Source organism: Zophobas morio, unplaced genomic scaffold (assembly GCF_036711695.1).
Source record: "Zophobas morio isolate AGI-343-1 ecotype UQ-CSIRO unplaced genomic scaffold, CSIRO_AGI_Zmor_V1 ptg000014l, whole genome shotgun sequence".
Lineage (NCBI taxonomy): Eukaryota > Metazoa > Arthropoda > Insecta > Coleoptera > Tenebrionidae > Zophobas > Zophobas morio.
In genome coordinates this window covers 43,768-58,895 of record NW_026972119.1, presented here as the reverse complement: position 1 = coordinate 58,895, position 15,128 = coordinate 43,768, and the positions used below count along the sequence as shown (strand labels likewise).

At 33.4% G+C, this 15,128-nt stretch overlaps 1 protein-coding gene across 3 annotated transcripts; it reads right to left on the bottom strand.

Annotated features, from left to right (window-relative positions):
* Window positions 1-10,371: 10,371 nt before the first annotated feature.
* On the bottom strand, window positions 10,372-14,497 carry LOC135128936 (uncharacterized). Of its 3 annotated transcripts, XM_064056016.1 has the most exons (3): window positions 14,231-14,497; window positions 14,008-14,141; window positions 12,966-13,959 (listed from the first exon to the last, which is right to left on the bottom strand). In XM_064056016.1, exons 1-3 carry the CDS (start codon window positions 14,467-14,469, stop codon window positions 13,325-13,327), a joined length of 1,008 nt encoding a protein of 335 aa, XP_063912086.1. In that variant the 5' UTR covers window positions 14,470-14,497; the 3' UTR covers window positions 12,966-13,324. The 3 variants fall into 3 exon arrangements, 2 of the variants coding, with proteins under 2 accessions (XP_063912086.1, XP_063912085.1); XR_010280474.1 differs by lacking the exons at window positions 12,966-13,959; window positions 14,008-14,141 and adding an exon at window positions 10,372-10,698; XM_064056015.1 differs by having other exon boundaries at window positions 12,966-14,141.
* Window positions 14,498-15,128: the final 631 nt, after the last annotated feature.

Genomic DNA, 15,128 nt, shown 5'->3' with positions numbered 1-15,128 from the left:
GCGGCATGTTCAAATAAGATCATAACCGGTGTCTGACCGGGTCTTGAACGATGCCAGAATGGTTACATTGCTAGCATACGGTACGCTCCCTCCGGTCTCTTCTACCTCCGTGGGAATTACAGATTTTAAATACTCCGTCGCCTGAGAACTTAAATGGTCCACAGACCAAAGCGAGTTCGGGCCAATTTCAACCTTACCGTTCAGACGCGATTTAGTCTGCAGACCACATTTTAGAAATGTTTGCTGGCTTGCGTTAAAGCGAATTCGGTCCATGTCCACTGCAACGAAGGAACCGGTTTCAACCATAAATTCTGCGGGAAAGAATTGTTTGGTCGAATTTTACAACGAATGAGTGAACATATGTTTATTTGCATGTTTTTAAATCGTATCTTTTGATTTTGTTTGATAAAAATATCCCAATTTAAAATACATGAAAAATGCAATACATGTTTTTCCTGAATTTGTAATTACTAATGGAATGCATAAATTCCGAAATATTATGATCTAAGGTCATACTATGTAGGGAATGATGGCCATAGCATGTTTTACAGACATTACGTATAAAAAAATAATTTTTATAAAACATTTAATAAAAAACACAAAAACAAAGAACATTCGTCATAAAAACTTCAAATAAAATAAACAAATTTAACAAAAAAAAGGTGGGTACAAATCCAAGCAACTAGTAAAAATGTTAAAAAGAACGTTCAGATTATACGTTTAAACAAAAATCGCATATGTAATTTTTCGGTGTATTTTTTCCACTGCATAATTTGCGATACCAGAGTTCCGATTTCCCTTGTTCTCCACAAATTATACATGTTTCATCATCAGATTCATCGTTAGTACACTCAAATGAAGAATCTGAAGAATCCTTTCTCTTCTTTCGGAGCAAGGAAGATGGTGTTTCTTGCCACCAAGTGGACGCTGTGATTTCATCTTACCACTGGTTTTTTGACTCGTATTCTGCATTTTTGTATATGCTCTGGTGAAGTTAGCAAGCAAGCAACACTTTTTGCTCGCTTTTTAGCTCGTTCCACAGTCAGCTTCGGTACTTCCGAGATGTTTTCTAATATTTTACCAGGAGTTTCTTTTTCTTCTTGTTTTTCTGCATGTGATGTACTGGGTTGTCTCTCACCTTTTGTCTGGTTTAATCCCACACCAGCATATCGATATCTGAAAAGTTTTCCACTGCTTCATGGCAGGTGTATTTGTGTTGTTTTTCTTCTAGAGAGTACGAGGGATCAGCTTGCGGTTCATCAATGGTTTGCTGATTAGAGTTATGGTCTTGTTTTTGAGAATTTGCTATAACTTCGTGTTTTTTCTGAATATTACTCTCGTGTGATTTACGAATTCGAATCTCAGGATGCCGACGCAGAAATAGTTGAAGCCAAGGATATCCAGCTTTTTCAGTAACTTTGTTAAATCGATTTGGGATTTTGCATTGTTCAACAAATTTAAAAGCAATGTGGCGAATGTTAGAACTTGTTAGCGGAAATCCCATTTCCTGCATTTTTTTAATGTTTTACATTTTTTTTTTTTCATTTGCATCCCCAAAAAGACCACTAGGTGCTAATCTACCTTTATTTGTATTATTTGTTTTTAAACGTCGTTGTAATGTTTTTCGCGGAATGTCATATTCAATAGAGGCACGTCGTACAGACATTCGACCTTTATTTACGGCCTCCATTGCTTGTATTAGACCTTCTTGGGACCATAATCCACGTTTATGTAATGCCTTTCGTTTATATATGTTCGGCATCTGAAAAATCAATCATAACTATAGGCTTGATAGCCATGGTGAACTATCCTCAAAAAATGTTGGCCAACTCTCCTTTCTGTAGAGTAGAGATGACCATAGTCTCCACGGGCGACACATCCACATTTCATGTCGCTTTACGGTTATAGTAATCGTGAGACATTATTTGAACACTATGGGGCCAATTCCAAGTTGGCGGCGCAAGTCACTGGTGCAGCGCAACTTTGTAATGCTAATTTGGGGTCAAATGCTGGTTGCTAGGGGTAACGGAATCAACAAACGCAGTTGTGTCGAATTTTCCATTGAAATTTGCACCATGGAGTTGCGGCACCTCTAGTAGGCAGTGCAAGTTGGCGCAATTTATCTCGAAAAAGTGCGCCACCAACTTGGAATTGGCCCCTAAGGGAACAAAATAGAGCAATCAAGAATGTTATATACGATATTATTGTACCAGAAAATGGATGCTTAAAAACTTTTGGTTGTCATATCTACGTAACCCTGTAAAACTTACCTTCAGAAGTTTTGGCGCCAGAAACTATGCACGAACAGAAGCACAACCAACACAAATAACTCTGTTTACGCAAGTAGTACCAATATCTAGTAGTGGATTGCTTGTATATAGGCGTTGGCCATCTTTACTCTATGGCCATATCCCCTCGAATTACCCTGATTTTTAATAATATATTCTACTGAAAATTTCTGAAACTATAGTCCATGCACTGTGATCAACACTGAGAAAATTTTTAACAATAACATACTCTCAGTGAAATTCGTTTATATATTGTTTTTTTTTTTTAAAGAAGAGCAAAATATTTTTGTGTTTAAAAATCTCATTAAATATTCCTCAAAACTGACTCGTTTGAAATAATACATGAACATCGCAATAATTTAATACAAAATGTACCCATATATTTGTAAACAAATCATTCATTTTAGGATAAAGAATTACATGCACACTGGCTTTCCTAAATGATAAAATTTACAGTTAAAAATTTTTGACGTTCGGTTTACCTGAACAGTGAGTATTACATACAAATACCAAAATTACATAACAATAATTGTTGGCCAACCAGAAGAGGAGCAGTATGAGAATAGAAAACAACTTATTACTGATGAATATTTAAATTTAAAATAATTCCTTTTTAAAATAAAAAGATTAAAATTGTATTAGGTGGTACGTCTTTCGATAAAAATCCTAACGGTATTCGGTAAATCGTACTTGTAGCTGTAAACGAAAATAAATATTTTGTAGTTATTATTGTGAACTTACTATGAATGAAAAAGAGCCACAATAGATGAATTTATGGTACTTTTTCCCGTGTAATTTTCAGGTAGTCACCCAGATGTTACGATTCTGGAATTATTTGCCTGGTTTTCAAGTTTCTCTAGCGTTTTTACATAACAATGTCATATACCTACGACCTATTTATTTTATCTTTTACGTATCTTAATGTTTTTCAGAATTTGACCATTTTCATTAATATCGTACAAGGATAAATGAACATGGTTTCGTCGAAAGTTGAGTGAGTGTCACTTTATTAATACCTAACTCCATATTTATCGTCTGTTAACATTTTATAATTTGTATATTACAGTTTTAAAGGAATTAGTCTTGTCCTTGTCAAATGTATTATAAGTATTAATTAAAAATTGTAAGAGTGTTTGAACACCACGTTTATAACTAATTCATAAGCTGCTTAATGCAAATTTTTTAACTATATATTTAATTTAATATAATGCGTAGTTGCGGTGTATTCTACAGTTGCATCAAATATTCTGTATACGCTTTTGTAGTTTTTACTTACACATACATATTATTTTAAGTAGAAAATATGACTTTTAAAGTAACCGGAATGTTAAACCTAATTACTCTGTACATATGAGGTGAATGCAGCACAAAGGAAATATCTTCGCTCGAAATGCAAACATGACAATTAATAATTTTCCAATGACTGGAGAGCGGATTTTATGAAATTTGCATATCCGTTATTTTTTGCATATAAGTCTTGATATTTAATAAGTGAATGAATCATGCTAATTAAAAATGAATACAGCTATAAAAAAATTGCATCTTTGCATATATTTGACTTCTGCTGCATATTTCACGTAACGGGTGCATATTTTGCATTTTTATCAATTTTTGTGCTAATTTGAAAAAAGAAAATTATTGTCATTCTATCGGCATTTATCTAGAAAGACGAAATTTCATGAATCATATTGCAAATATTGTCCTGAGCTTCAAATAACTGGGACAGGTTTGGGTTTTATGATAGTTTGGAGGAACCACTGGGTGTTAAGCCATCCTTCCAGGTCAATTCGGGTCCTAATTACTTTTGGAAATGCCGTTCATTGCCAAAATTTTTTTTCGTTACTTAAGTGTATTAATGGTATGTTTTATGGTGCTCGAAGAGACGTTATCCTGTTATTTTTCATCGTGAGTTTACATTTAAGCATTTAAAGCGATAGAGGTGTGTCAGTATAAATAAATAAATAAATAAATAAATTTATTGAAAATCTAACAGACCATCGGTCTTACAATAATTAAAATAAGAAAAGTTTGCTGCTTAACTGCTTAAATAATATAAATATACGATGCCTAAACATAAAAATCCAAACCAAAATACAAATAAAACATTAAAGTAGCAAAAAAGAAAAAAAAAGTAAAATAACAAAAACCCAAATTAAACTATCTACAAGAAATCTAATTACTACCACCTATCACTGCACGCTTGCAAGTATTATAAAACATTTTCATATTACCACCAAAAAAAATCAACTTCATTGCAGATGTTATTGCAATTTCTGCACATATTCAACATAGGCAACATAGGCAAAAAAAAAATGGTAATTTATTCTAGAGATAGGTAGCGTAAACACAGAAGCATTACGGCTGCCTAGTCTAGGTACATGAAGATAGATGTCTTCGAATAAACTACTACACTGTATTAAATTATGAATCAATTTAAAAATAAAGACACAAAAAGCAATTTTTCTCCTGTTATATAAGGATTCTATGTTAACACAAGAATATAAAAAAACAGATAGTATACATAGATGGCGGGTATGTTCTATACTTTACATAAAAAATGTCCTTACAGAATTTTATTTGTACACGCTCTGTGGAGTATATATGTACATAATAATGAGGACACCATACAACACTCGCAAACTCCAATCTAGATCTTATAAAAGAATTGTACAAGGATAGCAGACAGTCTACATTTTTAAAGCCAGTAGTATTACGTTTAAGAAAATCCAACATCTTCATAGCATGCGAACATATAACTTCCACATCTGGAATAAATGACAAAGATTCATCAATGATGACACCTAAATCTCTGATTTGCCTCACTCTGGAAATGAGATTACCATTGATACTATAATCAAACAGAATATTCTGTGATTTTCTTGTAAGTGTAATTACTTTGCAATAATTTTCATTAATTTTCAACTTATTTACTTTACACCATTGATAAAACTTGTTAATATTATGTTGCAATCTGATACAGTCATGATTAGAAGTTATACGGCTAGCAATTTTTATATCACAGTATATATAGTGTAATCATTTTAAAAGTGCTAGGAACAGTTGTTTATAAAGTTTGTAAATGTTTATTCTCGGTGATTAAAAATAGTATTTTGTAATTTTCGGTAATGCAAAGCGTCCAGATTTCACACAACGCTTGCCCAGTGCTATATGTTATTTTCCGAAGACATTTTGAACGTCAACGATAATATTTATCCTCTCCCAGCTATATAAGCCAAATGTCGTAGATCAAAGGTTTTTGCTTATCGTGAAGGATTAAGGCCTTCTCCTAACCATTGCGGTTCTCGAGCAAACAATAGCGGTTATTTCACATACGATGGAAGTACGAGTATATTTAAATTAGAAACGGTGGCATTGTTGACTTTAAGCAGACGCGAACATCCTCTCTGATGGCTCGGTGAAATTCGCTACCCTGAAATTACACAGCTGAGGAAAGTCTATTGTTTTCATATAATTGAGTTTTGGAACTCAAAGTTACATCTGAAGGGAACCTATCTGTGATTGTCGAAATGGGTTTTATAATCAGAGTAATTGTTTCCGCCCGTTTTATCACCTCTCCGAGTGAAAAATAAATATTTTGCTTGAAAATAAATAACTAAGGGAGCATTTCTAAAGTAACATCAAAAGTTGCGGGGCTCGCTTATCATACGGAAAGTCAAATAACGGTTTCCAAGTTAAATATTTGTGAAAATTACACTTGTCGGTGTTGGAGTATCGTGTAAAATGCGACAACATCGTGGCGAGTTCTTTTGAAGATAAAAGAAAACTTAAATTAGGAGGCAAGCCTTCGAATTCCGTAATTAATATTCTGGTTTGATTCATTAAACGGGATATCTTTTAAATTTTATCGTGATGAAAAACTGTTCATAAATATGTTAGTAAATGTGCAGTGTAAATAGAAGGATATACCAAAATTTGCAGTCATCGTATTTATGAATATTTAAGAGTACTTATAAACATACAGGGTATCTCAGAAATAAGTACATTAATTTTAACCAGTAACAGAACTTGTGAAACGGAATAACTTTTTTATCTAGCATTTTTTCGAAAACTCAAGTCGAATTTCGAATTTTCCCACCCATATATTCACGAGCCGTCTATGTTCACCTTAAATAATAACTTAAATAATAGCAACACTACAACAATGAAGAAGGTACCGTAGCAACCGTTTTGACACTGACAATCATTTTTATGTCAATGTTTTTATTAAACGTTGTCTCTTTAAAGTTTGTTTGGTACAGATTTCTAATTTATAGACGAAATGTGTTGAAGTGGCTTTGTTTTCAAATCTGGAATGCACCGATATCGTTTTAACGTACGGTGAAGCTCGGGGAAACGGCACTCGCGCCCAACGAATTTTTTCAGAAAACCTCCCAAATCGTCTGCCAAATGTGCGCAGTTTTAAGAACGTTGCAGCATTTTCGAGAGTACGGATCTTTTAAACCTGCACCTCATTATCGGGGTAAGTTACGTAGTAATAGAATTGCTAATATTGAAGAGGCTGTTTTGAAGAGTGTCGAAGCTCGACCGGGCACTAGCACGCATCACTGTCTAATGTGATGTATCAGAGAGTTGTATTTGGAGGATACTCAGAGAACAAATGTACCCCTTTCATGACCAGAAAGTTCAGTTATTGAAATTAACAGACTTACCACGTAGGCAAAACTTTTGTGAGTGGGTTAATAGAAAAATAAACGAACAAGCAAATTTTGTATCTCTTATACCATCAACTGATGAGGTCAGTTACACGAGGGAAGGTGTTCAACACCCATATTTGGGCCAATGAAATTCCGTACGCCATTAGGGAGCAGGATTTTCAATTTCTCTCTAAATGTTTGTCACATTAACAAGATTAGGAAAATATGTATCCTAGTAACTGTTTTTGACCATAAATTATTCATTATAATACCTAATTATTAGTGTCCATGGGTGACTGAGGATCCATGGGCGGGTAACCTTAATTCGGGTATAACTTTAACAATTTTTAACTTGATAATTAAAAAGTTCTTGACAAAACTCTATTAAAAAAAGTTGTTGAGTTCAATGAGCTCTATAACTGATTAAAATTAATGTACTTATTTCTGAGACATCCTGTATAGTATATTACAGGGTTATCATAAAATATTGCAGTCAACGAAGGCCATGACTTTGTTGACATTGTGTGCCGCCTTTCGCAGTTTTGTGGAAACGATTACACTAATATTGGAATTTTATTTTTAACGCCACATTAGTGGCTGCACTATTTCAGGGCCAATGCTTCATTAGATCGTGTCGAATGTCAATAATTGTTTCGCTTTTACTGATCACTGGTGTGTTTTTCCACAATTTGTGCGTTAATTGACTTATCTTGTTGTCTTCATTTGCTTTAGATGGGAATCTACTGTACTACGAATGACAATTAGCCAAATACACTGACGTCATCCGAGGTCATCAAGATGGCAGCGTTTGACAACTAGCTGGCTTTCTCATAAGAGTCAATTAGCCAAATACACTGACGTCATGCGAGGTCATCAAGATGGCAGCGTTTGACAACTAGCCGGTTTTCTCATAAGAGTCAATGCTAATATTTTCGGAATTCATTTAAATTTGAGAGTGTGTTAACTGTGTTTTTATAGTTTGGTAAGTTTGTTACAGTTTCTAGACTGTGTAGATATCTGTAAAACGCACCATAACATTTGAATATGCTTAAAAAATAATGTTTTCCAATGTGATGTACAGGTTAACTTCGCTGCATCTTATATTATTTGTTTTACAAATTAAATCTTTGTTAATGTACATCAATGTTTTTTAAATACACTACCATCTTAATATTATAATATTTTGTATTTTAGGAGAAAATGCCTAAATTTTATGCTGTTGTGGGTTGCGCGAATCGAAGCACCAGAAATGCGGACAAATTTTATTTTCCTTTCGCAGCAATTAGCAACAATAAAGGTAAATATATATACAGGATGGGGAAAAAAGGCGGAAGCTTTGGTTAAAAGCCTTGAAACGGGTGGATTTAACGAAGCCAAAGTAAAGTATTCCTAAGTTTGTTCGGATCATTTTATTTTAGGTACAGGAACTACCTATTAGATTTACAGTTTCTAATAAATTACTACATTGGTGCTCTTTTAGGTAAACCCGCAGATTTGTCGGATGTGGACCATCCTGATTATGTTCCATCACAAAATTTAGGATATCAAAATAAATCCACTCATAATACTTGTAATGTTGAAAGACACAGTCGTTTAAAAAAGAGAAAACTGAATAAATGCCTGTAGAGTTTTGAATGCACGAATTTCATTGTGGGTTATTTTACTTATTCCAAATATAAAAAAGTTTAGAATGGTATTCATTGTTATGGTAGGGAAATCGTCTAAACACAAATTAAAATCACTTGCACGGATTGTATAAGGATCTACGCCGTTTAAATTGTTTAACTTTTGTACATATCTGTTTTTCTCTTTGACATAAAAACATCGTGCATTATCACTTAAATTATCCATACTTTAAAAACAAATCACACACCTTCACTTAAACCCGTCACATTAACCTCAAACGAAAATATTAATTTCCGATATACCGCTTAAAACACACGGATGTATTTTGGGTGACGAAGAATTCAGACCAAAACAGCGTTCTTTATTTTTATTTTTATTATGTAATTTTAAATTCAAATCGCCAAAAAAAAGCACCCTGATACATAGAAAAGATATGAAAGAAGCTATTCTGTGTTTATTTTGTAGATAAATACCCACACTTTTAAATAAAATGCAAGAATGTTAACATTGTCACTTATGGAGTTTCACGGCGCTTGCCAAACGCTAAGTTCCCGCCACAGCGTGACGTCACGTGTTATTGGCTAATAGAAACAGCGCGCCGCCCGTGGATGTGCGGACAACTAAATCAAAAATTGCACGAATTTTAAAGGTATCGCTATTAACCAAAGCATGTGAAAATGAAGTAGAAAATAGTATATTATTAGCCAAGGTTGCAAAGCCAAGCATTCTAGACCGAGCGCAAATAAGAACCCGAGACGCGCAGCGTCGAGGGCTCTGAAGCGCGAGGTCTAGAAGTGGCTTTGCAATAGTGTTGGGCGATTACGAATGATATAATCGATCATTCGATTATCGTTTAGAAATCATTCGTTTATTCGTTTCGTTTTTTATGTCGATTGCGCACGAGTATACGAACCGATTACGCAGGGTTTGTAAAACTACATGTAAAAGACATTAACTACATTAATTAGGTTACGTGTAGTTTTTTATGTCGTTAATATGTAGTTTTTACTTATACGTATATCAAGATACAAATGTCAAATCTTCTAACCTCCAACTGTAAAGTCAGCAAACTTAAGTTTTGGAAACGGTTTGAGAGTTGTGTGGTGAGAATAAGAAAGATGCCGGGTAGAAAATACCACAACTTTTGGTCAGTAGGGGAATTTACTACAATAAAAATTAACAGTAAAGTTGCTGCTGTTTGTAATATTTGTAATAAAATTTTGAAAAAATACGTGGAAACAAAGGCTCCTTGCTCATAGGTCTGTTTTATACCATTCACGATTTAATTAGAATAATAATAATGTATTTTGTTGTTTTCTTCAATAAATTATGAAAATATTATTGGTATATAGGTACTTTTAGCCCCTTTCATTTTGGAAATAACTTCTGTTCTGTAATAATGTGATCACTGAGTAAAGACTAAAGAGTATGCTATCAGCATTCAGCAGTACTGGTCTGCTGGTCTAGCACTTATTTCATTAAAAAGAATAAATTTACTCAACGTAAAAATTGGTGTAATTAATTATGTAGATAATTGTTAATTAATGACTTGAAAAATAGTTAAAAACTACGTGTAATATTACGGTATAATAACACCTTACAAACCCTGATTACGATTCGAGATTTCGAAATAATTCATTCGGATTCAGGCAACTAACCGTAGAAAATAATCGAAATGATTAGTAAATTTCATTTGTTAGGTTGGTGGTAGTGTGTTGCAAGTGTGACTGAATATAACTAATAATAATATTAATAATAATAATAATAATACTTTATTTGTCCAACAGAGCAATAGTTCCATTTACAGGACAAATAATTCCCAAACTTAAAATATAATTATCAATTAACTAAATAACTAACTAACACCGTATTCGCAAGTACTTAATTATAAAATTAATCAAATTGAATGCAACTAAACATAAATTTCATTCACAGTTTGTAACAGTTTCCTTAATGAACAAAAAAATATATCACAGGCTGCATCTCTATCGATTCGATTCAGGTATGTGCAGATAATATACAATGGAGCTTTTTTTCCGATGTTGGTCCTGGGTGTATTACAATATAGCGTTGTAACATATCTGCTATTTATTCTGGGTACAAAGAAAAGTAGTTTGCTGAGTAGATCACTGCAATCAATAATATTATTTAAAATTTTGTAGAGAAAAAACAAGTGCGCTACCAATACGTCTACAATACAATGATTTAAACTGGAATCTTTCAAGTAAATATCTGTTCGAACAGTTCCTCACTGGCCATCTTCTCTCATCCTTATAAAACAAATATTTTAAAAACCTACGCTGAACATTTTCAAGCACTGTTATTTGGTTGTTATAGTAAGGAAACTATGCCAACGAACAATACTCCAATCTAGTTCTAACCAGCGAATAATACAGAGTTTTTAAAATAGAAATATTACTGAATTCTTTACAATTCCTAATAATAAACCCGAGCATCTTACCTGCTTTACTTGTTATGTTATTTATTTGCTCACGAAAAGAAAATTGCGAATCATAACAGACTCCTAGGTCCTTTACAGTCAACATTCTTTGCATAATCATGCCATCAATACCGTAATCATATCAAAAGGGTTGATAACATAAGCTGTACGTAACCACTTTACATTTTTCCTTATTTAAAGGTAAACCATTTAATGAACACCAGGATTGTATTTTGTCAATATCATTCTGCAACAACTGACAATCTTCAACACAATTAATTTTAAGATATAATTTTATATCATCAGCGAAAATAAGTATTTTGGAATTTTCAATCACATCAACGACATCGTTAATGTAGATCAGAAAGAACAAAGGCCCTAAGGTAGAGCCTTGTGGAACTCCAGATGTAGCTGTGTAACAGTCCGATTTAAAACCATTATATAGCACAAAATTTCTACGCCCAGATAAGTAAGACGAAAAAAATTTAACCACCAAATCTGAGAATCCTAGAGCTGATAATTTTTCTAACAGAATCCTATGGTTAATTTTATCGAAAGCTTTTGAAATATCTGTGTATATTACATCAAGTTGTTTTTTTTCATCAAGTGTGTCAGCAATAACCTGAGACATGCACGTTAGGTTGGTTAGTGTTGATCTTCCAGCAGTAAAACCATGCTGATATGTAGAAATGATATCTTTGATGTTAAAATACATTTGTTTATGCAATATATTTTCAAAAACCTTGGAAAAATTACATAAAATGGACACAGGACGGTAGTTTCGAACATCCGCAAAATCACCAGATTTGAAAACTGGAGTTACTCTGGCATCCTTCCATATATCAGGAAAGCTGGAATTTTTAACACAGAGATTGAACAGATAACACAATGCTTTCAAGAGTGTAGTTGAACAGTCCTTTATAAAAAAAGAGGGTATCTGATCAACTCCAGAAACAGAGTTATTTTTCAGTTTATTAATCGCTTGATGAACATTATCCTCAGTAATTTGAATACTAAAACATAGATTCTTAATTTTGTTAATGTAATTCATGCCAAGAGGTGCTAGGTCATCAGCAGTCGAATTAAATGAAGAACAAAATAGTTTCGCAAAAGCATCAACAATATCCTTCGGTTGATCATAACAGCAATCATCTAAGTACACTTTGTTAGGTATAGACGTACGACCTTTCTTCTCCTTTACAAAGGACCAAAAAAAGTTTGGATCTGACAGAAGAGAACTTTGCACTCTGTTGATATAATCTTTGAAGTCTCTGCAAATGAGAGTTTTAACCGTTCTACGAACAGAAGAAAATTCATGATACCAGCTGTCACAATGACTGCGTTTGTACTTCCTAAATAATTTTCGTTTTAATTTGAGCATTCCTCTCAGTTCTTCAGAATACCAATTTGGATACTTATATTTTTTACTCTTCACCAACGGAACATGCCTCTCTAATATGGAATACAACTGCTCGTAGAAATATCCGCATGCATCATTAGCTTCCCTAATCTGATATAGTGAATTCCAATTAACATTTAACATATCAGTATACAATAAAGAAAAATTCGCTCTCTTAAAATTGTAAATTTTTGACTCCGAACTTATTGGAAAATTAACATAAGACTGATGTTTAAGACCAATATTAATATTTAGTGCAGGATGATATCTATCTTCCACCACCAGAGGAGAAGTATCATGCGTTACAGCACACTCCCCTAAGCTACTAAAAATTAAATCAAGAAAATGTTCGTCACTATTAGGTACACTATTAAATTGCGTCAAGTTCAATAGCGCAGACATTTGAAGAAGTCCATTGGATTTCCTATCTATGGTATTACTGCAAAAACTAACTGCATTAAAATCCCCAATTAAAACTACATTCGTATACTCCAGAGAAAAATTACCAAATGTTTCAAAAAATTACTCAAAATCTTCTATAGGAATAGCTGGGGGAACATAGACCACAAAAATGTAAACATGATCACCTTGATTACTTAACTTGCAACCAACGATGTCTATTAAACAATACTTATCAAATTCAGACAAATCCAAACTTTTAACCGTAAATATATTATTAACAGCCAGAAGTACTCCCCCACCTCTCTTACGCCCAGTCCTCTGAAAATCCCTGTCAGCACGAAAAACATTATAATTGGCCGGAAAACACTCACAATTATTAATGGACGGGTCAAGCCAAGTCTCAGTTATACAAATTACGTCAAACTCAGCACTAGTAACACCAGCATATATATCATTTACCTTAGATCTCATGCTACAAACATTTTGATAGTATATGTATAAATTATTAATATTGTTAGACTCTAATTGCTATGTCATAAGTCATAAGCAAATCTCGTTTCAGTTTTTCTAAGGCTTTTAAGTATGTAGGACACCTAGTATCCCACGCTGCATGACCAGTATCTAAGGTTGTTTTATCTTTCTCCGCCGATTTGACACAGTTAATGCACTTTAAGTTAGCAGCAATACAGTTTTTCACATTATGATCTCCAGAACATCTAGGACAACAAATTTTCTGAGTGCAAACGTAAGAAGAATGACCTAAACTGTTGCAATTAAAGCACCGATTAAGTTCGACAGCATCGAATGTATAACAATAATCATAGCCTACAAATAGACCACCAGAAGAAATTAAACGATCATAAGATATTTTGTCCACTTGTAAAATTGCCTGATAAACATTCGGTTTCTTCTTAGTGGGCCAGAATTTAAGAACTTTACAGACCGAATTTGGATCAAATATATCTGAATTAATTCTAATAACATGATCGAGAATTTCCTCTAAATCCTCCGAAGAGTATTTTTCAGTAATACCAACAATCTTAACCCTTGGATAAATACCTTTAACTTCCTTAATTATGTATGAATCTGCCAATTTCTCCTGAGCAATTTTCTTAAACCGCGAGTTATCTTCAGTCGATGAACACCCAACTAAAATTCCACCACGTTTGACAGTTTTTACCTGCGAAATCTGAATACCTGATTCTGATGGTTTAATAGTGGAAGCAATATGCGATTTAGTTTGCTGAGAATTTTGTTCAACATTTTTCGGTTCAATAATTACTGCTGGCTTGCTTTTATTCTTTATAATATCAGCATATTTAACTGGAGCACTGGCATCAGCATTTCCAACAGAACGTTTCGTGAAGTCATTTAAAAGATCCGTTTTTAGAACAGCAAAAGTATCTTTTAAACTACCTACCAATCATTAAATTTTTCCTGTAGAAAAGTATTAAGATTTTCCGAGTCCACACAAAAACATTTCCGCATGCAATCAGGACATTTCCAGCATAATCCAACGTTCATATCCAAATATTTATGTACATCAGCAGGAACATTAACACAAGTTAAGTGATACCTCTTATCACAAATTCCGGAACATAATATGGAGAGGGAAACTCCTTGGATATGCCCATGACAGGCACCACAAACTGAAAACATGTTAAACCATATACAGCGAAAAATAAAGCTTGATGAATAAATGTAAACAAACACCTACGTAAACACACACAGCTGTTCGCTGCGAGCACCGCCGGCAGCTCCACAAGCGCACTTCAACTGCACTAATCAAGTAAACAGAAGAATCCCACCACCCAAATAAAAACCTAAAAAGTAAAAAAAAACTAAACTAATTAAACAAACAGCTAAAATTACTGTTCCAGCCTTACAGCCAATTGTTAAATCAACATCCAAACAAACTTTCACAAATAATAGGCATTAATGCAGACGATATTCAAAAACACAATTGAGCTCATCACACACGTGTCAAATGTCAAAATATCTAACTACAATACTACATAATATATTAATTTACAAACATATTGGGCCGTATGATTTCCCTTTTGTTAACCCAATCGGTTTCTAAAATTTTGATTACAATGAGTGAGAAAAGAATACGATAAAAGCATATATCAAAGAGAAAAAAAAATAACGAACGTCTCTAAATATTAATTAAGGGAAAAGAATACGGACCACTGACAATGAAACTATTTTCAATCAATAAATAAATCGTAATTAGCCAAATACACTGACGTCATTCGAGGTCATCAAGATGGCAGCGTTTGACAACTAGCCGGTTTTCTCATAAGAGTCAATGCTAA

Bases quoted from the DNA above. Each gene is read 5' to 3' on its own strand.
- LOC135128936 (XM_064056015.1), bottom strand. From the start codon at position 14,469: ATGTTTTCAGTTTGTGGTGCCTGTCATGGGCATATCCAAGGAGTTTCC. The intron at 14,142-14,230 runs GTAGGTAGTTTA...TGCTGATGCCAG, and splicing joins CAGGAAAAATTTAATGATTG to TGCTCCAGTTAAATATGCTG.